This window comes from Dryas octopetala, chromosome 9 (assembly GCF_963921425.1).
Source record: "Dryas octopetala chromosome 9, drDryOcto1.1, whole genome shotgun sequence".
In the NCBI taxonomy this organism is placed as follows: Eukaryota; Viridiplantae; Streptophyta; class Magnoliopsida; order Rosales; family Rosaceae; genus Dryas; species Dryas octopetala.
Genome location: NC_141374.1, coordinates 4145044 through 4171425, shown reverse-complemented (window position 1 = coordinate 4171425; position 26382 = coordinate 4145044). Strand labels below are relative to the sequence as shown.

Sequence of the window (26382 nt, the reverse complement as noted above, 5' to 3'; positions counted from 1 at the left end):
GTCGGGGTTATCATATTCCAAATTGGGAGGATTTTATAATCTTCATAACTGATGTATCATGCAGTGGCTTGTCGAGTACAATGCAGCATTAGCATCCATATGCTTTATGATACTGCTTGGATTTGTAGATGATGTCCTTGATGTACCTTGGAGGGTGTGAGTATCCAGTCCTTATTCTAGATTTTTTTTCTAAGCATTTTTTCGTCAGAATGGCTCTCCAACTTAATGCTGGATTGACTTCCTGTGTGCTTTCTTTTGATTGTGAAGAGCAGGAAACTACTACTGCCATCCATTGCAGCTTTGCCTCTGCTGATGGCCTCTGCTGGACATACAACTATCATCATACCAAAGCCTCTCATTCCATATGTTGGGCTAGAGATTTTGGATCTAGGTATGCTCATAATAAACAAACTCTTTTATAGTAATAATTTACTCCCCCCCCCTCTCACTAGTAATGATGCTAGGTTTAATTTTGTTAACACAAATTAAATGTAGAAGATATAAGTGTCATATATTTCAATGTTATGAGTATATCTGAAAATCTTTAGCATCAAAAAGTGCGTACTAGAAGGTAACCATGTCCATGGAATTAATTTTTGTTGTGAATTTATATATTAGATTCAGCATTTTGAATTCCGAGGAATCAGATAACTTGTAATTATATGTGTAAACTAACAACACTATGAATTAGGATCATTTAAACTTAATGTATGGATGACATGTACCAGATTTCCTGCCACAGGTCCAAGTGATATTCATCCCATCAGCCCGAATACATCTTGTAATTTTTGTCTTGAACTTGTGTAACCAAGTTGTCTGGGAAATGATTTAATATATAAAAGGTTTAGATTTTTTCTATTTAATATGATCTGACTGTGTAATCAATTCTTTTTCACATGTAAAAGAACGGATGTGTAGTCAATACTTTTAGGTTCTTTCTCAACATGCACTAGCACCGAGCTTTCTCTGCCATGAATATTTAATAAAATTTAGCATCAAACCTGGGTCACTAGAACGTGACCCACAAACTAGGCATAGGGAAACTTGTAACTTCTGCATCTTTCTGTTATAAATTAAAAAATTAAAAAATAAATTCAAGAAATCAGTAGATAACTAGTTAGTTCTTGAATTAACAATTTATATGCAATAACATCTCTTTATCATATATGCAATAGCATTGTTGATATATACGCATTTGTAATGTTGTTTGTTAGATGGACAAATGAATTCTTATCCTTCATCATATATATGTTCCTTTTTTTATGTGAAGGATGGATGTATAAACCATACATGGGACTTTTGGTGGTTTTCAGTACAAACTCCTAATATTCTTTCTGGCTTGAATGGTCTTGAAGCTGGGCAAACAGTCGTTATTGCATCTGCTGTAAGTATAAAGACTTATGAAATAGTTGCACTCCAACTATGTTATAAAATGACACATGTTACTGATCTGCAGATTTTAATACACAATATCATGCAAATTGGAGCATCTGCAGATTCTGAGTATAAGAAGGCACATGCATTCTCTCTATATCTTGTCCAACCCTTACTGGCCACCTCCTTGGCATTGTTCTCTTACAACTGGTAACGGTTCTTTCTGTATTTATTTACCCGGTTGCTTAAGCTTATGGCTTTTGTCTTATATAAAACATACTTTAACATTTTCCTTTTTCCTTATTTTAGGTATCCTTCTTCAGCTTTTGTTGGAGATACTTACACACACTTTTCTGGGATGACTGGCTGTAGTTGGGATTTGATGCAGGACAGAAAATAAGCTAGAAGAATAACACCGTATTCTGTTAGGGAAACCTTGAATCCACAAGGAAATTGAAACTCTCAAAGAGAGATTTTTTAGATAAGTTTCTGCTGGAAGTTGAGAATGCCTAACCAAGGGTACAAGCCACCCTTACATAGCTGTAGAAGCAGTAAACTCAAGAGTCTAAACTATTAGATGTGACCCTTGGATGATACATGAATGCAAAATAACTCACACATGAACCTGAAAGGTACATGGATGGTTATAATAAATAGAAACGTTAAATTAAATGCACAACTAAATGCTTGGGCAGTAACTGAAACACTTATTACTCCAAATCTTATCCATTAGTATTATTCCTCTTCATCATTCCCCCCTGCTTGAGAAAAACTCGACCTCGAGTTGTTTCCAGAACTGTCAACTCCATCTGGAGGATGGTATTCAAACAAGTCTGCCACATTGAACGTAGAGGAGATGTTCACGTGATCTGGCAAGTCGACAACATAAGCATTATCATTGATCTTTCGCGTAATTTGATAAGGACCATACTTTTTGTCGTTCAGTTTATTATAAGTGCCCACAGGAAATCGCCCTTTTCGTAAATAAACCATTACTAGATCACCTTCTTTGAAAACCTTCAGATGTCTCTTTTTATCAGCAGCTTCTTTGTACTTGTAAGCTGCTATCTCCAAATTTTGTCGGACCTCCTTTTGGATTGCTGAAATTTGTTCCGCCATATTTTCTGCAGCAATGCTTTTGCCTGGCAGCTTGGGCAAAGGAACCAAATCCAAGGCATGATTTGGTGGATGGCAGTAAACAATAGCAAATGGAGTCTTCCCAGTAGAACGGTTAACCATGCTATTATATGCAAACTCAGCTTGTGCTAAAGACAAATCCCACTACTTTGGTTTGTCCCTAGAAATGCAACGAATCAGATTTCCCAAGGTTCGATTCACTACCTCGGTTTGGCCATCAGATTGGGGATGACTTGTGCTGCTAAAATTAAGTGATGTATCAAATCTCCGCCATAACGTTCTCCAAAAATGAGATAAGAACTTAGTGTCGCGATCTGAAGTGATGGATTTAGGAACACCATGTAAACGAACAATCTCCTTAAAGAATAAGTTGGCGACATTAGTTGCATCAGCAGTCTTCTTGCAAGCAACAAAATGTGCCATCTTCGAATATCGATCAACAATAACAAACATTGAATCCACTCCTCTTTGGGTTCGGGGTAATCCTAAATAAAGTCCATAGACAAATGTTCCCATGGGGCCTCGGGAATAGGTAAAGGAATATAGAGACCTGTATTTTGTGATTGTCCTTTAGCAACTTGACAAACTGGACATCTTTTCACAAAATTGCTCACATCCCGCTTCAATTGTGGCCAATAGTATCTTTCTTCTGCAAGAGCCACTGTCTTATCTCTTCCAAAATGTCCACTTAATCCGCTGCCATGGAGGTCTTGAATTAAGTGTTCTCTCAACGACCCTCTAGGGATACACAGCTGATTACCTCGAAATAAGTAACCATCATGAATATGCATATTATCCACTGCTTGACCCAACTGTAGCTTTTCCTAAACTTGAGAAAAATCTTCATCTTCACTGTACAACTCCTTGAGATAGTCAAATCCAATGACCTCAGCACGCATGGTCACAAGGAGTGAAGCCCTCCTGCTTAAAGCATCAGCAACACGGTTTTGCTGTCCTGATTTGTGCTTTAATGAGAAAGTGAATCGTTGTATGTAAGAAATCCAGCTACCATGCATGCGATTTACCTTGTTCTGGCTATTTATAAACTTTAGGGCCTGGTGATCAGTATAAAGAATAAACTCCCTTTGAATTAAGTAGTGCTCCCATACCTTAAGAGCTCGAACAACTGCATAAAACTCCAGCTCATAGGTAGACCATTTTTTTCGTGCATCACTAAGCTTCTCACTATAAAATGCAACTGGTTTCCCCTCTTGTGTGAGGACAGCACCTATTCCAACTATTGAAGCATCACATTCCACCTCGAATAGCTTGTCAAAATCTGGTAAGACCAAGACTGGTGTTGTTGATAGTTTCTCTTTTATCATTGCAAAGTTTTGTTCTGCCTCACTACCCCATTGGAACCTTCCTTCCTTCAAGCACTCAGTTATTGGAACCATGATGCTGCTGAAATTTTTGACAAACCGCCGATAAAAGGTGGCTAAACCATGGAAGCTTCGAACTTCTCGCACGGTTTTAGGAGCTGGCCACTCACGAATTGCTTTAACTTTCTCTTCATCAACCTGTATTCCATCACCACTAACAACAAACCCCAAAAATACTATAGAAGGGGTCATAAAGCTGCATTTCTTCAAATTAATATACAATTTATTTTTTTTGCAGAACATTGAGCACCATTTTCAAGTGTGACATGTGCTCATCCTCACCTCGACTATAAATTAGGATATCGTCAAAATATACAACGACAAATTTACTGATAAATGGTTTCAATACCTGGTTCATTACCCGCATGAAGGTACTTGGTGCATTAGACAGCCCAAATGGCATTACTAGCCATTCATACAACCCCTCTTTTGTCTTAAAAGCTGTCTTCCATTCATCTCCAGGTCGTATACGAATTTGATGGTACCCACTACGCAGGTCAATCTTAGAAAAGATCTTGGATCTGGATAAATTGTCAAGCATATCATCTAATCTTGGTATGGGGAACCGGTATTTTACTGTAATTTTATTTATGGCTCTGCTATCAATGCACATACGCCAACTGCCATCTTTTTTTGGTGTCAAGAGTGCGGGGACAGCACATGGACTCATACTTTCCCTTATTAATCCCTTCTTCATTAGATCTTCCACCTGATCTTGTAAGATCTGACTTTCTTTTGGACTCATTCGATAATGAGGAAGATTGGGAAGGCTAGCTCCGGGCACAAAGTCAATCTCATGTTGGATATCTCGCATAGGAGGCAAATATGCAGGTAGTTCATCAGGGATAAGGTCACTGAACTCCATAAGTAAGGGCTACAATGTATCTTGAATTTTACACGGTGCATTGGGCAAACTCCCTTGAACTACAAGTGCATAAACCCTGCCACTTGTTTTAATCTCAGTGTTCCAGAAATCTTCATCGTTATTCACCATAAATACTGACTTGCTTTGCTTGCTGGATTTTACTTCGTCTTTCATTGGCGCTAAAACAATTTTCTGTCCTCCCTTCATAAAAATGTAAAAATTGTCTCGCCCCCTATGGGTTGCATCAACATCATATTGCCACGGTCTTCCCAAAAGCATATGGCATGCATCCATTTCAACCACATCGCAAATTACTTTATCAAAATAATGCTTCCCAATTGAAAAAGTAATGGGACAAATTTCAGTTACCTTTGATTCAGCCCCCTTCCTGATCCAACCAATTTTGTAAGGTGTGGGATGTTTTTCTGTCTTTAAACCCAATTTTTCCACCATTGTCTTGGACAAAATGTTCTCACTGCTGCCACTATCAATGATCACGTCACAAACTTTCTGATTCACAGTGCACCGGGTCTTGAAAATATTATGTCGTTGAGGCGGCTCTTCTTATTTTGGTGCCAGCAACAACCGACGGATAACCAATGATCTCTCAAGTAATTCGCCTTCATCTTCCCTAGTCACATCCTCTTCTTCATAAGTAAGTGTATTTTCTTCGAAATTATCTTGTGACTGCTCTTCGTCTCCTTCTTCTACTTCTAAAAAATTAACAGTCCGTCTTTGAGGGCAATGGTTAGAGAAATGCCCAGATTGTCCACACCTATAACACTTATCCTTCCGAGGCTTTGCATAGGGATCTTGAGACATCTCTTTACGGGGCTTAGTTGCCTCAGATTTCTGCAAAGAGCCACTACTGGCACCAGCTTCCTGATGAGGGTTGCTGGTTGGTTGCAGTGAGGAAGTCTGTTTTCCTTTACTTGCCATGGATCGTGTGTTGTATGTTTTCCTAGAGCAAATTAAATACCCTTTTCTGAGCTCTAGGTTAACTCGCAAGTGCACGAATCGCGGAGTAGCAAAGCTTACAAATACGAGGTCGATCCCACAGGGAATTGTACTAGTGTTATGATCACTAACTTAATAAAATTCGATTAAATCAACTCTAACTCACACACGCAAATGGGGGGTTTTGATTGGTTTTTGAGACTAGACAAACTAACAGATAAATGACAAAACTTTAAAATAACAACTGAATGAATTTGGATAAAACAATAATAAAGAAACACTAGGGGTCAGAATCCACCACTAGCATACCATTCACTCTACTATGGATATTAATAATCAATATATAAACATGTCAACAAAGTTCGTCTACTAAAAGGTTTGGCTAGTTACTTTTAGCAATTACTCCCCTTACTGTGCATAAACTAAGAGCTTCTTGGGCCTTCCTTAGCCAGTTAACTTGCATGTTCCCTAGTGCTAAGCTAAGGCAGCTGTTACCCATGAAGAGTCATTACGATCTGTGAGAGTGACAAACACATAGCGCATAGCTCCAAATTAATGTACCCTATGTCCTCTATGATCCCTTTTCTCATGAATATTATCTTAGGATATCCACTTGTTGCCTATTGAAACTATCATCCTTTCGAGCTTATTTAGTTTCACAACAAATATCTAGATGCATGCAACCTAAGGTGATCAATCAAAGATGCGAAACAAATAGATTCAATTTAAACAGAGATCCAAGATTTGTCAACATGTAAATAATTAAAATATCAATAATCCATAGTGAGAGTAAACAGAATCGCTAGGGCTTCATCCTAGCCCTAGCCCAATATTCAGTTACACATAATTAAATCCATAAATAAATAATGCATAATTAAAACAATTAAAATAAAAGAAAGGGAAAAAAAAATCAAGCCGAGGCAGCAAGGTGAAGGCGAGATGGCAGCATGGTGAAGGCGAGATGGCAGCATGAGATGATGCGGCTGCAAGGGTGGTGTCGCAATGGTGCTACTCGGCCTTGGGCTCCACGGCAAGGTGGCTGAGGTGCTCGGCAAGGTGGCAGCAAGGTGGAGGCGTGACTAGGTGGTGGTGGCTGCAGCAAGACTTGTTCCTCCTCCTTCAGTTCAACACAAAATAAAAGAAAAACAAAGAAAAGTGGCTGCAGCAGAAAAAATAAAGAAAAAAGATGATGGTGGCTGCGGCAAGAGAAGAGAAAGAGATGTGATGGTGGCTGCTAGGGTTTGCTTCAGAAAAATAAAAGGAAGAGAGAAGAAAGATAGGGGTGTGCGGCAAGAAAGAGGGAGGCTGCTAGGGTTTCTGAAAAATTAAAGAGAAGAGAAGCCCTCTCCTTGAGTTATAAAGATGTATTTATAAAGGAGAGTGGGGCTGAGATTTCTTTCTCTTCAATGTGGGATAAGTGCATTCCTTGCACACCAAGGCTTATAATTTTCGGCCAAGCATGGGCCTTGGGCTGATTTGGGCTCTTTTTGGGCGTAACTCCTTTTTCAGCTCGCGGAACTGCTGCGCTACCTCCACTAAAATGGTCATATCTTGAGCTAGAAAACTCAAAATCAAAATCCGTAAAATTCCCTGCGAAGCTAACATCCGTATCTTTCCAACCATATATGGCATGCTACCTGATTCGTTCTGGAGAATTACAGAATTGCTGTCGAAATTGGTGCTCTATTTTCCAGGGTTTTGACTTCTTTTTTTCAGCTAGGATTCCTTGGGAGGCAAGAACAAGAAAGTGCGGCAGCAGCTAGGGTTAGGAGAGCATTGGGCTTGCGGCAAGGGCTTTGGCTTTGGGCTTAAGTGACACACGATAGCCCCCTAGGGTTTAGTGCATGCGCATGGTTGCTAGTCTTGGGCTGGCGCATTGGGCTTCCTCTTGGGCTGGCGCACTCATGCATGCATGGCCCCTTCAGATTTCGGCATTGCATAGGCCCATGGCCCATTTGACTTATTGACTTTTTCATAGTTTACCCTTGACCATTAACTTTGACTTCCCATTTTGCCCCTCATCTCCATTTGAATTTGAATTCATTTCTTCCCTCCATTTATTTCCATGGATGTCCACCACCTTCTAGAAGCTTCAGGAACCTTGACTTTGTAGAGTTGACTTTGACCAACATTTCCTAGTGCAACTAGGATTTCTTGTAAATGAGGGATTCTTTATCAATTCCGACTTCCCGTAATGACCATATTGCCCCTGGGGTCTCCTAGTGTCATTAGGACTCATTTCCCTAGTAGGGTTAGGTTTCCTAGTTTAACCAGGATTTCTCATTTCTGGCTCCGCAATGATGGTTCTGGACTTGATGTTTCCTAGTGTGACTAGGAATCCTCATTTGACTAGGATTTCTGCACTTTTCCTGGTTTGACCAGGATTTCACTCGTTTTTCTAGTTTGGTTAGGAAACGTCTAAAAATGGTTCTTTTGGCTCCTTTTCTCTTCTTTGCTCATTTTATCCTATAAGAACAAAAACAAACTAACAACACACAAAATATCAAGTTCTTGCACTCTGGGTTAGGGAGTTAGTATCATAAAGTAGTATAAAATGAGCACTCAACATCGTGACTGGTCAAATGGAAAACCTCGAAACACTTGATTCTTGGATCTATCCAGCTGTGTTTCAACCTTTGTGGCTAAATTAACAGCATCTACCAAAGTAATGGCTGACTGCAAATTAACTCTATCTTGAATAGCCAGACGTAAACCACCAATATACCTTGCTGTTTGTTGTGCGTCAGTTTCCATAAGTTCATTGCGTGATGATAATCTGTAGAACTCTTCAGTATAGGCTTGAACAGTTCTACTTCCCTGCTTACAATCTTGATACTACTGGAAAAGAACTTGTTCATAATCAGGGGGTAAAAATCTTGCTTTCAACAGCCGCTTCATTTTCATCCAAGATCTCACCGGAGTCTTCCTTTTGAACAGAAAATGGTTTAGGGTTTTCAAATATAATTTTTGCTTTATTGAATAAGACCACAAAGTGTGGTTTATATATATGGGCCTATAACTAAAATACAGGAATTAATAAATCACCTAATTAATTCTAATAATTACACAATAATCACATGTGTTGACTCACACCAACACTTCCCCTCAAGTTGGTGCATATATATCGCACATGCCCAACTTGTCTAGTGAGTCCAAAAACACCCTATTTGCTACAGCCTTGGTCAACACATCTGCAAGCTGATCTTCAGACTTCACAAATGGAAAGTTAATAATCTTCGCTTCAAGTTTCTCTTTGATGAAGTGTCGATCAATCTCAATGTGTTTTGTTCTATCATGCTGAACATGATTATATGCTATATCAATAGCAGATTTGTTATCACAAAACAAGTCCATAGGTTTGGTAGGTAGACATCCTAAATCAGTCAATAAATGTCTCAATCACAAAAGTTCGACTACTCCAAGTGCCATACCTCTGTATTCAGCCTCTGCACTCGACCTAGATACAACTGATTGCTTCTTACTTCTCCAGGTCACCAAATTTCCTCCTCCAAAGGTAAAGTAGCCTGAGGTAGACCTTCTATCATCTGCTGAACCACCCCAGTCTGCATCAGAAAAACCTTCAACATTTACATGACCATGATTAGCAAACAACAATCCTTTATCAGGTGCAGATTTTAAATACTGTAAAATTCGCTCCACAGCATCCATATGGGGTTTGCACGGGGCATGCATAAACTGGATTACTACACTAACCGCATAAGCAATGTCAGGTCTAGTGTGAGACAAATATATCAATCTTCCAACAAGTCTCTGATATCGCCCCTTATCTGCAGGCAAGGCCCTCAAACACTCAAAAAGTCTATGATTTTGTTCCATAGGAGTGACAGCTGGCTTACACCCAAGCATACCAGTTTCAGACAACAAGTCTAAAACATATTTCCTTTGAGATAAGAATATGCCATGTTTAGACCGAGCCACTTCTATCCCAAGAAAGAACTTCAAGTCCCCTAGCTGTTTCATTTCAAACTCTTGAGACAAGTACCTCTGCAAATTAGAGATTTCCTCATAATCATCTCCGGTCAGAACCATATCATCAACGTAAATGATAAGAGCAGTAATCTTCTTCCCCCTTTTCTTTAGGAACAAAGTATGATCAAAATTACTCTGCCGATAACCATAGTTCTTCATTGCACGGCTGAATCTCCCAAACCAAGCTCTCGGAGATTGTTTAAGACCATATAAAGACTTTTTCAGTTTACATACCAATCTTGTATTATCAAACTCTGGTATACCTGGAGGAGGATCCATGTATACTTCTTCAGTCAAATCACCATGGAGAAAGGCATTCTTTACATCAAACTGAAGGAGTGGCCAATCTTTGTTAGCAGCCAAAGACAACAGAACCCGTACTGTGTTTAACTTGGCCACTGGAGCAAACGTCTCCAAGTAGTCTATGCCATAGGACTGTGTATAACCCTTTGCTACCAACCTTGCCTTATACCTTTCAACTGACCCATCAGCTTTGTGTTTGACTGCAAACACCCATCTGCACCCAACTGTCTTCTTCCCCTTAGGTAGATGATAAGTCATTTATATATCATATAAATGTACTCTTTTTACTTAGATATTGGATGCAAAAGTTGATTGTTTTACAAAGATCTTCACATATTTCAGCTTTTGTATTTTCAGGAGCTCTAAAATGTAAAAGATGGATAAATTGCGTTTTACTTGGGAATTTTTGGATGAAACCACTTGGAGATGAAAGCTAAGAGTTTAAAGAACGTTGTGTCCAATTTCCAGAGTCATTGGATCAGCCAATCGTTCAAAACAAGCTGTCAAAGTCGAGTTATGAATTATTCGGGCAGACTGGAGCTATTGGGCTTGAGGACGGTTTTAGCCAAGCTTATAAGCTTTTTCTTGGAAAATGTTTGTCATCAAAGTTGTAGCTGACATCAAGACCTTTTCAACGCCATCTTACACGTCCAATTGGGTGAATATTAAGGCCTCCAAAAGCCCAGAATCGGATTCCCTACTGTAACCCGCAAGAAATTAGGAAAGCTGATTAGAACTTTCTATTTTTAGTTTCCTATGTAGTTGCGTTTTTATGGGCTGCCTTTTTCCTTGTAAGTTAAGTAATTTGAGGTTTATTAGGACTAGGAAAAGGGGGAAAGACTCTATATAAAGCATAGCTCAGGTCAGATTAAATGACGGATCGTTACACGAAAAAGGGGGGACTGACTGAGGCGTGTGCGTGCATCTCTTTATTGCTGGGTTTTCTCTTCCATTCTTATGCTATTACTCGGGTTTTTAATTATGTTCATGTGTAACTAAACCTCAAGCTAGGGCAAGGCTACACCCTAGCAGGATGATATAGCAACTTTATTTTTATTTATCCATTAATATGATTCTTGGTTTGAACTTTTAATTGTTGTGATTATACTGGTTCTATGCCTGATGCTTGATCACCATGATAGTATATGACTAAGTTATATGATGCAAAGTTGAGTGAATGCCACACTGATTTTGATGTATGCCTCTTGCAATTAAAAGGTGTAATTACTTAAGGTAAATACCATGCTATAAGAATTACATGATTGTTTTGGTTACCTGAGTTCATTGTCCTCTGCGTGTTTATATCTAGCCTAAATACCATAGGGAGATTGCATGTTGAAGGAATTATTCTAGCCTAAATGCCATAGGAAGAATAAATAAAGGATAACCAATCTTCAAACTGGAATTGCCTTTTAATGGATGAATGTTATATGTGTTATATTGGAAAGCTTGTGGTGGATGCCTAGCCTTAGTCCTTTATTTCTTTGATTTTACCAATTTATAATCCTTCTAAATCTTCTTTTTAAAATTAGTTTTTTTTATTTATTTTATTCTTGTTATTGCGTTAAATTCTTAAATAATCTCAAAGCATAATTCACAATTTTCTTGTTTTACAAGTTCAGTACTTGGAGCATCTTCTCAATTGATTTCAGTCCTCGTGGGAATGACCTCGTATTTACCTTTGCTATACTAATAATAGCCTTGTTCTATTGCGAGTATATGTAGTGTTTTAACCTCTGTTTTGCAGGTGGTTAAAATTCTATCACAATTTTTGGCGCCGTTGCCGGGGATTGAAAATCAATTATTGTTTAGTTTATGCTAAGTACTTTATTTTTATTTTCTTTTATTTTTAGTTTAGTTTGCTAATTACTGTGTTTTGTCTTGTGTAGTTTATGGTGAGTGACACAAGGTCTAGGAAGCAAGATCTTGCCCCTTTTGACTCTGAACCTGAAAGAACTTTCAGGAAGAACACAAGAGACAAAGCTCAAGTTTCTACTACTGCGGACGAGTTAATTGAGGAAGGAATCAGTGACGCAAAAAGCTTTGTGCCTAATTTTCATCCTTTGCACCCAGCACTGCCACTCTTTCCCCCGAGACCACTAATCATCCCAATGGCATTAGCGCTTCCTGCCGTCGGTCGGCCTCTCAAAAGTTCTCTCTCTGCTAGAGCCAACACATCCCCATCATGTATCACCTATCCAGCAGTCGCAGAGGGAACACAATTCGAGTTGAAGCCAGGAATTTTGAATTTATTACCTTCTTTTCACGGCCTTCCCAAGGAGGATCCTCATATGCATCTCAAGCTATACTTGGAGGCCGTAGACAACATCATCGTTAAGGGGATGGAACCAGAATGTGTTCAGCTCCGGTTGTTCACTTATACTCTCAAAGATAGAGCTAAGGCATGGCTTTATTCATTGCCTGCCAACAGCATTACCACCTGGGCCCAGCTCCAAGAGAAATTCTTGCTCAAGTTCTTTCCAGCCTCCAAAACTCTAGCATTGAAGAAAGACATCTTGGCATTTTCTCAGAAGTCAGGAGAATCATTTCATGAGGCCTGGGACAGATATGGCGAGTTATTTATGAAGTGTCCACATCATGGCTTAGACAGTGACCTCCTCATGCAGATATTTTATGACGGGTTGAATGCCTCTACAAAGAGTAATGTGAACGCTTCTGCAGGAGGGTCTCTAATGGAGAAAACTGCCAGGGAAGCATATGAATTATATGAGATGCTTGCTGCCAACTCACAGCAGTGGTCTGAAGATAACACACAGAGAAGAGGAGTCTTTGAGATGAACCAAGCCACGCCTAATGTTTCGGCTCAGATTGCTAGTTTGGAGAGGAAGATTGAAGCTATGATGCAAGGTCCATCAATACCTGCTACCTCACAAGCATGTGCTATATGCAGTGCAGTAACGCATGATGTTACCCAATGTCCAAGTAAAGCTGCTTTTCCAGAGCTTGTTGAGGAACATGTTAATTCACTTAATACTTTTAACAGGCCAAAGAATGACCCATTCTCGTCAACTTACAATCCAGGATGGAGGAATCATCCAAATTTTGGATGGGGAGGGCAACAACAAGCTCGCCAGTTTCAAGCACCTACTAACCAAGCTCAGCCCTCACAAACAGACTCCAAAGTTGCGACTTTAGAGAAGATGATGGAAAGACAACAGAATACCATGGAAGCTGTGACTCAATTGCTTCAAAATCAGAATGCTTCTATTGCTAAGTTGGAAGTGCAGCTGGGTCAGTTAGCTAATCAGGTCAATGAACGTGAAAGAGGAAGATTTCCTAGCCAACCTGAACAAAATCCAAGAAGTCAAGAGCAACTCAAGGTCATTAGGACACTAAGGAGTGGTAAAAGTTATGATAATAGGTCTAATATTGATGTTGAAGAAGAGGAGAAGGTTCATAATGACACGCACTATGCATCATCCAAAGCTACAGCCATGCCGTGGCCTGCACTAGATGCTACATCACCAACGGCCATGCCATCATCTGCCACAACTGTGCCAACTCAATCCGAGTCCAACGCCAACAATGCCAAAGGCCTTGGCACTCTCTTCGCACCTTCAGACAAGCCCCCATACACGCCACCCTTGCCTTTTCCTCAGAGAACCCAACGTGCTACCAAGGACCAACAAATGTTGGATTTTATGAAGACTCTCACTAAAGTGCAAATCAACTTGCCACTGCTTGATGCTATCAAGTCCATCCCTTCATATGCCAAATTGTTGAAAGATTTGTGTAGCAACAAGAAGAAATTAATAGAGCATGAGAAAGTCATACTTACAGAGCAATGCAGTGCTGTGCTCCTCAAGAAATTGCCACCTAAAAAACCAGATCCAGGGAGTTTTACGATTTCTTGCACAATTGGAAGCTTTCATTTTGAAAAAGTTTTAATTGATTTAGGAGCTAGCATTAATTTGATGCCTTTCTCTGTTTTTCAGAAATTAGGAAAAGGTGAACTAAAGCCTACATCTGTGAGTTTGCAGCTTGCTGATAGGTCTGTCACTTATCCACTCGGAGTTCTTGAAGACATCATTATCAAAGTGGACCGGTTCTATTTGCCAGTGGACTTTGTAGTTTTGGATATGGAGGAAGACAAGGATGTGCCATTGATATTTGGGAGACCTTTCATGGCCACTGCAAGAACTTTGATAGATGTAGAGGAAGGTACCCTCACTTTACGCATTATGGATGAATCAGTGGTTTTTAAGTTGTTTGATGTTACTAAGAAGCCACACAATGAAGATGAGTGTTTTCGAATTGAGGTCATTGATGAGGTAGTACACTCTGCATTTATAAGGAATGCAACTTCAGATATTGTTCAAGCTTGCCTCACTAGTCGAAATGAGTGCTTGGAAGGAGAAGATGAGATGTTGGAGCTCATTGCCGCACTTGACAAAGCTCCAATTCAGTACCCAATCAGACGCTATTCTTTTGAACCTCTTGGACCAGCCAAGTCGACTCTCCCACCTTCCACTGAGCAAGCTCCAAAGCTAGAGCTCAAGCCATTACCTGCTCATCTTAAGTATGCGTATTTGGGAGCTTCAGACACTTTACCAGTAATCATTGCTGCTGACTTGAATGAGACTGAGGAAGATAAATTATTGAGAGTTCTCCGAAAATACAAGACGACCATTGGATGGACTATAGCAGACATCAAAGGTATTAGTCCTGCCATGTGTATGCACAAGATATTGTTAGACACAGAGGCTAAACCTACTATTGAAGCTCAAAGGCGTCTTAACCCCAATTTAAAGGAAGTAGTAAGAGCTGAAGTTATGAAGCTACTTGATGTTGGCGTTATATATCCAATTTCAGACAGCCCATGGGTGAGTCCTACACAAGTGGTGCCAAAAAAGTCTGGAGTTACTGTAATTCAGAATGACAACAATGAATTGGTGCCTACAAGGTTGACTACAGGATGGAGAGTTTGTATCGACTACAGGAAGTTGAATGCCGTAACTAGGAAAGATCACTTTCCTCTCCCATTCATGGATCAAATGCTTGAAAGGTTAGCTGGTCATTCTCATTACTGCTTCCTTGATGGTTACTCAGGCTATAATCAGATTCCCATTGCTCCAGAAGACCAGGAAAAAACTACTTTTACATGCCCGTTTGGTACTTTTGCCTATAGACGCATGCCATTTGGATTGTGCAATGCACCAGCTACATTCCAAAGATGCATGATGAGTATCTTTTCAGATATGGTGGAAAGGATCATAGAGGTTTTCATGGACGATTTCTCGGTTTTTGGTGATTCCTTTGATCAATGTTTGGAAAATCTCACATTAGTCTTGGAAAGATGCAAGGAGACCAATTTAATTTTAAATTGGGAAAAATGTCATTTTATGGTGAAGCATGGCATTGTACTTGGTCACTTGATTTCAGGCAACGGAATCGAGGTTGATAAAGCCAAGGTAGATTTGATCGCAAAGCTTCCACCACCAACTTCAGTGAAGGACATTAGAAGTTTCCTTGGCCATGCTGGTTTCTACAGACGATTTATTAAAGATTTCTCTAAAATCAGCAGCCCTTTATGTCATCTTCTCGCCAAAGACGTGCCATTCGTTTTTAATGAAGCATGCCTTGTCGCTTTCAACAAGTTGAAGGAGCTTCTTATTTCTGCGCCAATTATCCAAGCTCCGGATTGGGAATTACCTTTTGAATTGATGTGTGACGCATCAGACTATGCTTTAGGTGCTGTTCTCGGCCAGAGGAAGGATAAGTTGCCTTATGTTATCTATTATGCAAGCCGCACCTTAAATGATGCTCAGCTTAATTACTCAACCACAGAAAAAGAGCTCCTTGCTGTGATTTTTGCTTTGGAGAAGTTTCGTTCTTATTTAGTTGGTTCCAAGGTGATTATTTACACTGACCATGCAGCCCTCAAGTACTTGTTGACCAAGAAAGATGCAAAGCCGCGATTGATTAGATGGGTTCTTCTTTTGCAAGAGTTTGATTTGGAAATTAGAGACAAGAAAGGTTCAGAGAACGTTGTAGCTGATCATCTGTCCAGATTGGTTCACACTACTGATGAAGAGAGTGATTTACTTCCATTGCAAGAGACGTTTCCCGATGAGCAACTCTTTTCCATTAGTTCATCAATGCCATGGTATGCCGACATAGTCAACTATCTCGCCTGTGGGGTAGTTCCTAAGGATTTCACATATCAACAGCGGAAGAAGTTCTTAGCTATTGTGAAACATTACTTTTGGGATGATCCGTACCTCTACAAGTACTGTCCGGATCAGCTTATTCGAAGATGTGTGCCGGTGGAGGAGCAAACTAGTATTCTGAAATTCTCTCATCATTATGCATGTGGCGGTCATTTTGGTCCTAAGAGAACTGCAGCCAAAATTCTTCAGAGTGGTTTCTTCTGGCCCACATTGTTCAAAGATGCTTTCCGCTGGTGCCAAGCGTGTGATAAATGCCAGAAGGTTGGGAATTTGTCTCATAGGAATGAGATGCCGCAGCAGAGTATCCTAATTATTGAGCTGTTTGATGTCTGGGGTTTAGATTTCATGGGACCATTCCCTTCTTCTTATGGTAACCAGTACATTTTAGTGGCCGTTGAATATGTATCTAAATGGGTTGAAGCAGTTGCGTCTCCAACAAACAAGGCTTCAGTAGTTATAAGTATACTTCAAGGAACCATATTTCCAAGATTTGGAACCCCAAGGGCCATAATCAGCGATGAGGGCACTCATTTCATTAATCGTGCTTTCACTTCGCTGCTTGAAAAGTATAATATCACTCATAGAATTGCAACAGCCTACCATCCTCAAACATCAGGCCAAGCTGAAATTTCAAATCGAGAACTCAAACGGATTTTGGAGAAAACAGTGGGTGCCACTCGAAAAGATTGGAGTGTGAAGCTTAATGACGCATTATGGGCATATAGAACAGCCTTCAAGACTCCAATTGGCATGTCTCCTTTTCGTCTGGTTTATGGAAAAGCATGCCATCTCCCTGTGGAGCTCGAACATAAAGCATATTGGGCCATTAAGAAGTTGAATTTTGATTATCAAGCTGCTGGGGAGAAGAGAAAGCTCCAATTGAATGAACTTGAGGAGTTGTGAAATGAGGCTTATGAGAATGCTAAGATTTACAAGGACAAGACTAAGAGATTTCATGACAGTACAATCCTGAGAAAAGAGTTTCATCCAGGTCAGAAGGTTTTGTTATTCAACTCCAGACTCAAGTTATTTCCTGGGAAGCTTAAGTCTCGTTGGTATGGTCCTTTTATGGTGGTTCAAGTTTATCCACATGGAGCGATAGAAATTCAGAATATTCAAAATGGAAACACTTTCAAAGTTAATGGTCATCGCTTGAAGCCTTATCTTGAAGCTCCATACGATCTTGCCAAGGATTCAGTCAACTTGAAGGATCCCATCACCTGATCACCAATGTTTCTGCTAAGTCTAGCTTAAGACTTTAAATGCAGTGCTTATTGGGAGGCAACCCAATTTTCTTTCCCTTAGCTCTTATTTAGTTCTTGTTCTCTTTTTGTTTCTAGTTTTCTAATTTTCAGTTCTTATTTTTTATTTTTTATTTTTTTTTTCTGTTAGTTTTTCATTCAAAGTTTTAGCATAGTCCTAGTCTTTAGTTACTCTCATCTTAATCCCCTTAACTAGTTTCATGTCTTCAATTTCAGGTTTATAGTTGTGGCATTAGAACCAACTGCCTTTTTCTTGCACCCAGCCATGTTCCAGGATTCCACCTATGCTTCTGCTGCTCTATTGCTGTTCTCAACATCTATATGGTGTTTTTCCAGCTTCCCATGCCTTGCCACATCGCTTGCAAACTCAGTTTGAGGCATAAACCTTGAAATGACTAAGTTTGGGAAAGCCTTGAGTCATGAAATCACGTTCCAGCTGGCCCTAAGCATGTTCATCACCACCATTAGCTTCTCTACCTTCAGTGTGATGTGTGTGGTTGGTTTGTGCAAGAAAATTCCAAGGGCAGATCATACTTGGGTAGCTGTTTTGATTCTATGAAGTTTTGAGGTTCTCATGTGCACACTTACCTTTTCCAAGCTAATTTTGGCCAAGGGATGGTTCCAGCAAGTTTCATGTGTTCCAAGGAAGCTAGTTTGGGCATTTATTTGGTTTGGCTGAGATCGGACTGAAAAATTGGTTTGTTGCTCATAGTTTGGTCATTATCAGCTTCTAGGCATGACTTGTTTTTGGAAAGTTTTTCACACCAATTTGAGGTCATTGACATGTTACAAATGATTAAGGTGATGATTTGGTCCAAGTTTGGGGGTCCCATACGGCCTACATTGTATTTTAGGTGGCTTAGAAGTTCAAATATGAGCCAAAGTACCAAAATTGCTGCTGCTACATGTTTTGGGTGTTCATCAGATTTTTCATTGCTAATTCACCTTTTGCGACGGCTGTTCATCGGATTTTTCGTCGAAAAAAGGTTTTTGCCACTTTTTAGTGACAGTTTTCTGCAGAAAAACCGCAGCTAAAGGTCATTTTTCCAGATTTTGCTGTTGCTGCCTCTTTTTCTCCTAGTCTCGATTTTGGGTGTTCTTTGCTCAATTTTGATTCTGAGTTTTTGGAGCAACTCAACAACAAGTCTCCCTCATAATTCCTTATTCTTTTTAGTCAATTCCTCCACAAATTGGAGCCATCACGGGTGTGTCCTCTTCCTTTTTCTTTGCCATTTTTTTTTTCCTCTCACCCTCTTGATAATTCTCATTGCTTATTTTATTCTCTTTATCATTGGGGACAATGCTAGAATTCAGTTTGGGGGTGGGGAATTTGTTCTTTTTTTTTTTTTTTTGTGTCTTTAACATTTTTATTTTTCTTTTCCATTAAAAAAAAAAACATACAAAAATTCTAAAAATACAAAAATATTTTTCTGTTTGGTTTGCATTTGTTTTCAAAGTGTTGTGTTGTTGTCACTTCTTCTCAATGATGAACGTAATTTGTGTCACTTAACCTCACTAGAGTTGTTTTACTCAATTTTTGACTCAGAGACAAAATTAATCTTTCTCATGAACCATACAACTCAAGCATGAAATTGATAAGTTAATTGGGGTCGATAATCACATACATATCTGTGGAGACTTATAACGCCCTGTGAGCTTTTGCAAGCCATTCTTTGTTTTTGAGGGATTACATATTAACTCTGTCCTCTGCTTGTGCTTATTATTTTTAGATGGTCTCATTTTTTTTTTTTTTCTCTTGATCAACTGCTAAGAATAGCATCAATGTAAACCACATATCTTAATAAACTTCTCATAAAATTATCATATTGCTTTTAGGAAGGGATAGTAGGCCATGTTTGGACCGATTGCTAGCCTTTCAAGCTGACCTTGCTTCAATTTTATCCCTAGTAGCCCTTTGAAGCCTAAACACAAGCCTTTTCTTTCCTAACCCATGATCTTACCCTTGCTCTAAGCTGGAGTTTTAACTAATTAATAAATTTTTCCCACCCTGTTTTGAGAACTATTGGGATGGTTAGTGATACATTATTACTATCTAATATATATTGTTAGTTGAACTTTGAGAGAGTGCTTGTGTAAGTTCCGAATTATTGATTGAGGCTCAAATATGTACGTGAAAAAAAAAAAAAAAAACTTGATGAAATAAGAGAAAAAGTCACGTACATGTGTATGATCTAAAGCATTCAAGAGTTTGAAAATGCAAGAAAGTAAAAGAAGTAAGGAATTTGAGAAAGTAGGTATAATGTATATCCTAATGGTTCTCAAAAGTTTTTTCTTTCCCTTCCTTTTGATTAGCCAGTACCTTAGCTTTACATTACAACCTAGAAAAAAGTCCTAACTTGATCTTAAGAGCAATTTGGTCTGATTATGGGGAGTAAGTTAAGTTTTGGTTCAAATTCTTGGTAGTTGGTGTCCTTTCATGAGATCATATTTTTCTTCTTTTGTGCGATTTTCATGATTTATATATGTGAGATTTAGTTTTCTTATTTACATCAATCTACTCACATATGCTTGAGAGAAGGAAATTTAACCAACTTCTGAGTGCCTTTATTATGAGTAAAATACCTGCGAGGGTTTGAAGTTGAAATAAAGAGTTATGTGATTGTTGATTTCTTTTTGGCTTTGAGATGGAATGTGGAAGTTATTGGTTCTGTCCTTATAAAAACTCTGAGTTGAGGATTGAAGTAATCGGTTTCTAAATGATAAAGAAGTGACATAGGTTTTTGAGGCTAAAGGAAAAAGTGACAAAATTTTTATTTTTATTTTTTTCAAAGTTTGTTTGTGTGTTGTGTTTCTTTCTTTTGATTTTATTTTGTTTTGCTTGAGGACTAGCAAATTCCAAGTTTGGGGGTATTTGATAAGTCATTTATATATCATATAAATGTACTCTTTTTACTTAGATATTGGATGCAAAAGTTGATTGTTTTACAAAGATCTTCACATATTTCAGCTTTTGTATTTTCAGGAGCTCTAAAATGTAAAAGATGGATAAATTGCGTTTTACTTGGGAATTTTTGGATGAAACCACTTGGAGATGAAAGCTAAGAGTTTAAAGAACGTTGTGTCCAATTTCCAGAGTCATTGGATCAGCCAATCGTTCAAAACAAGCTGTCAAAGTCGAGTTATGAATTATTCGGGCAGACTGGAGCTATTGGGCTTGAGGACGGTTTTAGCCAAGCTTATGAGCTTTTTCTTGGAAAATGTTTGTCATCAAAGTTGTAGCTGACATCAAGACCTTTTCAACGCCATCTTACACGTCCAATTTGGTGAATATTAAGGCCTCCAAAAGCCCAGAATCGGATTCCCTACTGTAACCCGCAAGAAATTAGGAAAGCTGATTAGAACTTTCTATTTTTAGTTTCCTATGTAGTTGCGTTTTTATGGGCTGCCTTTTTCCTTGTAAGTTAAGTAATTTGAGGTTTATTAGGACTAGGAAAAGGGGGAAAGACTCTATATAAAGCATAGCTCAGGTCAGATTAAAGGACGGATCGTTACACGAAAAAGGGGGGACTGACTGAGGCGTGTGCGTGCATCTCTTTATTGCTGGGTTTTCTCTTCCATTCTTATGCTATTACTCGGGTTTTTAATTATGTTCATGTGTAACTAAACCTCAAGCTAGGGCAAGGCTACACCCTAGCAGGATGATATAGCAACTTTATTTTTATTTATCCATTAATATGATTCTTGGTTTGAACTTTTAATTGTTGTGATTATACTGGTTATATGCATGATGCTTGATCACCATGATAGTATATGACTAAGTTATATGATGCAAAGTTGAGTGAATGCCACACTGATTTTGATGTATGCCTCTTGCAATTAAAAGGTGTAATTACTTAGGGTAAATACCATGCTATAAGAATTACATGATTGTTTTGGTTACCTGAGTTCATTGTCCTCTGCGTGTTTATATCTAGCCTAAATACCATAGGGAGATTGCATGTTGAAGGAATTATTCTAGCCTAAATGCCATAGGAAGAATAAATAAAGGATAACCAATCTTCAAACTGGAATTGCCTTTTAATGGATGAATGTTATATGTGTTATATTGGAAAGCTTGTGGTGGATGCCTAGCCTTAGTCCTTTATTTCTTTGATTTTACCAATTTATAATCCTTCTAAATCTTCTTTTTAAAATTAGTTTTTTTATTTATTTTATTCTTGTTATTGCGTTAAATTCTTAAATAATCTCAAAGCATAATTCACAATTTTCTTGTTTTACAAGTTCAGTACTTGGAGCATCTTCTCAATTGATTTCAGTCCTCGTGGGAATGACCTCGTATTTACCTTTGCTATACTAATAATAGCCTTGTTCTATTGCGAGTATATGTAGTGTTTTAACCTCTGTTTTGCAGGTGGTTAAAATTCTATCAGTAGAGAAACCAACTCCCAGGTTGAATTCTTCTGTAATGCCGCCATTTCTTCAGCCATAGCTTTGGTCCATCTAGAATCTGTAAGAGCATCCTGCAATCTACGAGGAATAGAAACAGAAGATAATTGCAGAACATACGATTCATATGACTTTGAAAGCCTAACAGATGACACATGACTATTAATTGAGTACCTAACTTTGGCATTTGGATCTGGCTCATATTTAGCTGGTGGTTGTCCTCGGTTAGACCGAGGAGGAAGTGTAAATTTAGAAGCATTAGAAATAAGATCTGAACCAGAATGTGAATCAAGAGTATTGTTGGTTACCTCAATGGACGAAGAAGATTGATTCAATGGAGTAGGAGAGATGGCGGTACTATCATGGAGTGGTGATTCCTCAAGCTCAGAATTCGTGGATTCTTGTCCTACCGTATCCTCAGTATCATCTTTAGTAATTTCTGCATCCTCAGTACCATCCGCAGTAATTTCCGCAGTCTCAGTCTCAACCGCAGACTCAGACACTGGGTGATCAGTAGTCTGTTCTGACTCTTCCTCACTACTACTCCCATAACCAAACTGATCCAAGAACAACATATCATCTCGATTCTGCACTTCACTAGAAACCGCCCCCTGAAGGGTAGAATCCAGTGGACGTGGAGAATAAAAAAGTTGATGTTCATGAAAAGTGACATCCATAGAAACATAGAAGCGCTGAGTAGAGGGATGATAGCACCGATACCCCTTCTGAGATGGACCATAACCAACACCTTTGTCGTGTTCGTGACATTTGAACTTGTTCCCACCATGCAGAGGCTCCTCCTTTCAGCTTGTAGGCAACCAATTTGACTTTTCTTTCTTCAGGAATCTCCATATATTCAAAGAATCTCTCTATCTCATTCTGCCAATCCAAGAAATCCTCTATATGGAGGTGCCCATTGAAACTGGGTAAATCAATCTTCATACGGTAGTCTCTATTTAGACCTTGATTATTACGTCTTGGAGGACCATGTTCCCTTTCAAGTTCCCCAAATAAATCTTCTGCATAATCTTCATCATCGCTGGAATTTTCATCAAATACTTGACGTTGATTTCGATGCACAGGGCCTCGATTATTGTCTTGCCTATTGTTTCGAACATTTCTTCTTCCCTGAATATTATTCGGATCCACCGCCAACCGATCAAGAGCTGCCTGAATGTTGAGTAATGTCTGCTGGGTCTGTTGTTGGAATTCCACAAACTCAGCCCTTGTAAGAGCCTCTCTTTCACGCTCACCGTCACCAAAGGAATTGCCATTGTTTTGTGAGTTAGTCATCAGACCAAGGAATGACGAGGCTCTGATACCAACTGATGCAGGACAGAAAATAAACTAGAAGAATAACACTGTATTCTGCTAGGGAAACCTTGAATCCACAAGGAAATTGAAACTCTCAAAGAGAGATTTTTTAGATAAGTTTCTGCTGGAAGTTGAGAATGCCTAACCAAGGGTACAAGCCACCCTTACATAGCTGTAGAAGCAGTAAACTCAAGAGTCTAAACTATTAGATGTGACCCTTGGATGATACATGAATGCAAAATAACTCACACATGAACCTGAAAGGTACATGGATGGTTATAACTTATAATAAATAGAAACGTTAAATTAAATGCACAACTAAATGCTTGGGCAGTAACTGAAACACTTATTACTCAGTAACTGAAACACTGATTACTCCAAATCTTATCCATTAGTATTATTCCTCTTCATCAGGATTTTAGGCCATTTTAGTTGTGTTCTCCCTTATTTTGCATTTTCACTGTAATACAGATTATATGTGGGACCTTAAGTTGGCATCTTTTAGTTATGGCTTTCCATACCAGTGTAAACTTTTTATACATAGAGAATTTTCTAATTGGACCCTATAATCTTGCATAGATAAAAGAAACAATGGTGAAAATTTCTTGCCTTTGGTGCCCTAGAAAAGCTGTGCCTTCCTATGTCGGCAACCTGATATTACTTTCGATTTTCAAATCTATGTGATAGATGGAAACTTGAATATTATTAGGCTCTCTTGTTTCAATTGATTTTTTCGCCTATTTTTTTCTTAAACTGAAAGCTAGTTGCTTCTGTTGTTGCTTAAGATATAATTTCTCCCTCACCCTTAAAATCTCATATCAGAGAAGGCTTTTTTCTGATGTGTTCTCATGTAAGAGAAAATGTTAGAGAACTGAACCTCAGGCTGTACAACTTATCTGCAATTAGTGAGATAATGTGAGGATCTAATTATGATTCCCTTTTAGTTAAACAGAAAAATATGAAGTACACGTTTAATTCTTTCAACTAGAAGCTGAAGATCAACCCCTTTTGGAGTCGGGCTGTTTCTTTCCTGATATAACTTTTTTTCCGATCTTCTATGCTTGTGTTACCATACTTGTTATACAGTGCCTGATGATTGACTTTTTTTTTTCCTGTCAAATTTTTACAGTGAAACACTCCTGATTTTCTTTCTCCCGCAAGTCCTGAACTTTCTCTTGTCACTGCCTCAGGTTTGATCTACTCTCTCTCTCTCTCTCTCTCTCTCTCTCTCTCTCTCTCCAAATTCATGACATGTAAAGCATCTTATCTTCTGTTACCTTTTTTAGTTTGCTGACATCATTTCATGTCCACGGCATCGTCTGCCTAGCTAGCTTTGTATAGATTTTAACTTAAGATCGATTACTTTAGGAACCGATGGAGGCATCTTATGTGAATAGTCATTTTAAATATCTTTTTTCAGGTTTGATCCTGGAATAGGGCCGCTTACTGGGACAAATGATGGGACACTTGTAAACTTGTTTCTAAGACAATTTGGCAGGATGACAGAGAAGTCACTTTGCATCTGTCTTCTAGTTTTCCAGGTGATTTAATCATGTTACTTTTGTCTATAACTTTCACATTTAATGTATGTAATCTCAAGTCTATCACAGCAATATGTTTGTGTGGTCTGCAAAAGCATATAACCTGCATTTGTAGGAAAAATAGAGAAATTTCTAGCTGAACTTGCCAAATCCTTCCAGCACATATGAGTATTCTTGTGTTTCCCATTTAGAGAATAAGTTTATTCTGTTTGCGTGATTATGCCATTATCAGTCAGGCTCCCAACCCTATCAAATTTAAAACCAACACAACTAGAGACTTGTAATATATCATGAATATATTTTCTGTTTATTTTGCAAATTGGTTACTAAGAAGCCAACCAAGCAGCTTAAGGATCCATGCATTCCCCCATTTTCTGGGGTTAAGTCTTAGTTGGTTGTTATTTTCGTATGTTAGGTTGAGACTGAACCCATGAACTATCCCCCATACTTGGGCTATCTGCAGGGGATTAAGTCTTAGTTGATTGTCTTAGCCAAATGTATTCAGCTCTTAAGAATGGTTTTTAGTGGTTTTGGCTTCAAGTGTTATCCTTATTGATTATATGTAAAAGAACACAAAAGAATTACTAACCTTGTCCTGCCATATCTCACCAGTAAGCCGAGCAACAAAACCTTCAAGAATGCTCTTCACACAGCAGCTCCTTATGCACAATAACTAGATGGGGTAGTTTGTTGATTTGTGGTGGTGAGCTGTGTGTGAAGGGACCCTTGTATTTATACAGGCATACACCCCAACACTCCTTGCCCATCAAGAAGTTCTGGCGTGTTCCTATTGCCATCAGAAATATTAGTCCATGTTCTCTTAGAATTCAGAATCCCTTTAACTATAGGATTGGTCTTTTGCACATGTAAATCCTATAACCACAAGGCTAGTCCTTATTGAATTCCTCGATCAATTCTAAGACTTAGATTCCTTAGCAGACTAGGAGACCAATATGGTTTGTCTGTTAATAAAACCAGCTAACATCAAGCGGAACCTTATGGACAATCAGCCTTATGTGGTTTTGGCGAATAGTTTTGTTGTGCTTTTCCACATTTTCGACACACGATCTCTGGTTTGTAACTCAAATGCATGCCAAATGATTTTTTAAGAATATTCTTTGTGTTCATGTTTGTGTTTTTGTTTGTGTTAATTGTGTAAATGTCTCATTTGTTGAATGCCTACATGCAACAGGCCATTGCATGCTGCTTCTGTTTCGTGCTGAGGTATTTCCTTGCTGGTTGGTATAAATAAGGCGGAAAGAACGAAAGTAGCTTGTGGTTATTTTTATTAACATTCACGGACCATCCATGCCCATTTGCTTACTGGAGGAAGCATGTTGTACTGTATGACTTCCTGCAAGCGGATTAATGCTAAGGATACTAGAGTACATCTTTTAGTTAAACTACAAATGATTTGAAGTTTTGACATCCTTAAGGTTCCAAGTTCCAACTTGTATTTGTTTGAATTATCTTAAAGAAATGGCTCACATAAGATAAATTTTGAGTTGCAATTTGTATTTTGGCCTTTGAAGATAAGAAGAATCGGCCACATTTTAAGTTTTCTGGGTATGCTACACTATATGGTTTACAGTTATTGTTTACTAGCCAATACTTCTAACTTGTTACTGAATAATTATTGTAAGATTTCTCTATATTTAC

General features: G+C 38.7%; 1 protein-coding gene, 1 non-coding gene and 1 pseudogene across 3 annotated transcripts; 2 read left to right on the top strand and 1 right to left on the bottom strand.

The window, feature by feature from the left end:
* The first annotated feature begins 20 nt into the window (after positions 1-20).
* LOC147273256 (uncharacterized) lies at positions 21-26382 on the top strand. Of its 2 annotated transcripts, XR_015124171.1 has the most exons (9): positions 21-156; positions 273-391; positions 1314-1384; positions 1457-1584; positions 1684-1755; positions 23602-23615; positions 24313-24372; positions 24603-24723; positions 25916-26382. XR_015124171.1 is itself a non-coding variant. In XM_086256078.1 (5 exons), the coding sequence occupies exons 1-5, from the start codon at positions 59-61 to the stop codon at positions 1772-1774; spliced, it is 507 nt and encodes a 168-aa protein (XP_086112204.1). In that variant the 5' UTR covers positions 21-58; the 3' UTR covers positions 1775-2029. The 2 variants fall into 2 exon arrangements, 1 of the variants encoding a protein (XP_086112204.1); XM_086256078.1 differs by lacking the exons at positions 23602-23615; positions 24313-24372; positions 24603-24723; positions 25916-26382 and having other exon boundaries at positions 1684-2029.
* LOC147273257 (uncharacterized) lies at positions 11901-17423 on the top strand (annotated as a pseudogene).
* On the bottom strand, positions 12507-12613 carry LOC147273258 (small nucleolar RNA R71). The gene has a single exon (XR_015119795.1). It is a non-coding gene; the product is annotated as a small nucleolar RNA R71 (small nucleolar RNA).

What these genes read in the sequence shown, in the direction of transcription:
- LOC147273256 (XM_086256078.1), top strand. Translation starts at nt 59, where the DNA reads ATGCAGTGGCTTGTCGAGTACAATGCAGCATTAGCATCCATATGCTTT. An exon ending in CTTGATGTACCTTGGAGGGT is followed by an intron (nt 157 to 272) that starts GTGAGTATCCAG and finishes TGTGAAGAGCAG; the next exon opens with GAAACTACTACTGCCATCCA. An exon ending in CAGTCGTTATTGCATCTGCT is followed by an intron (nt 1,385 to 1,456) that starts GTAAGTATAAAG and finishes ACTGATCTGCAG; the next exon opens with ATTTTAATACACAATATCAT.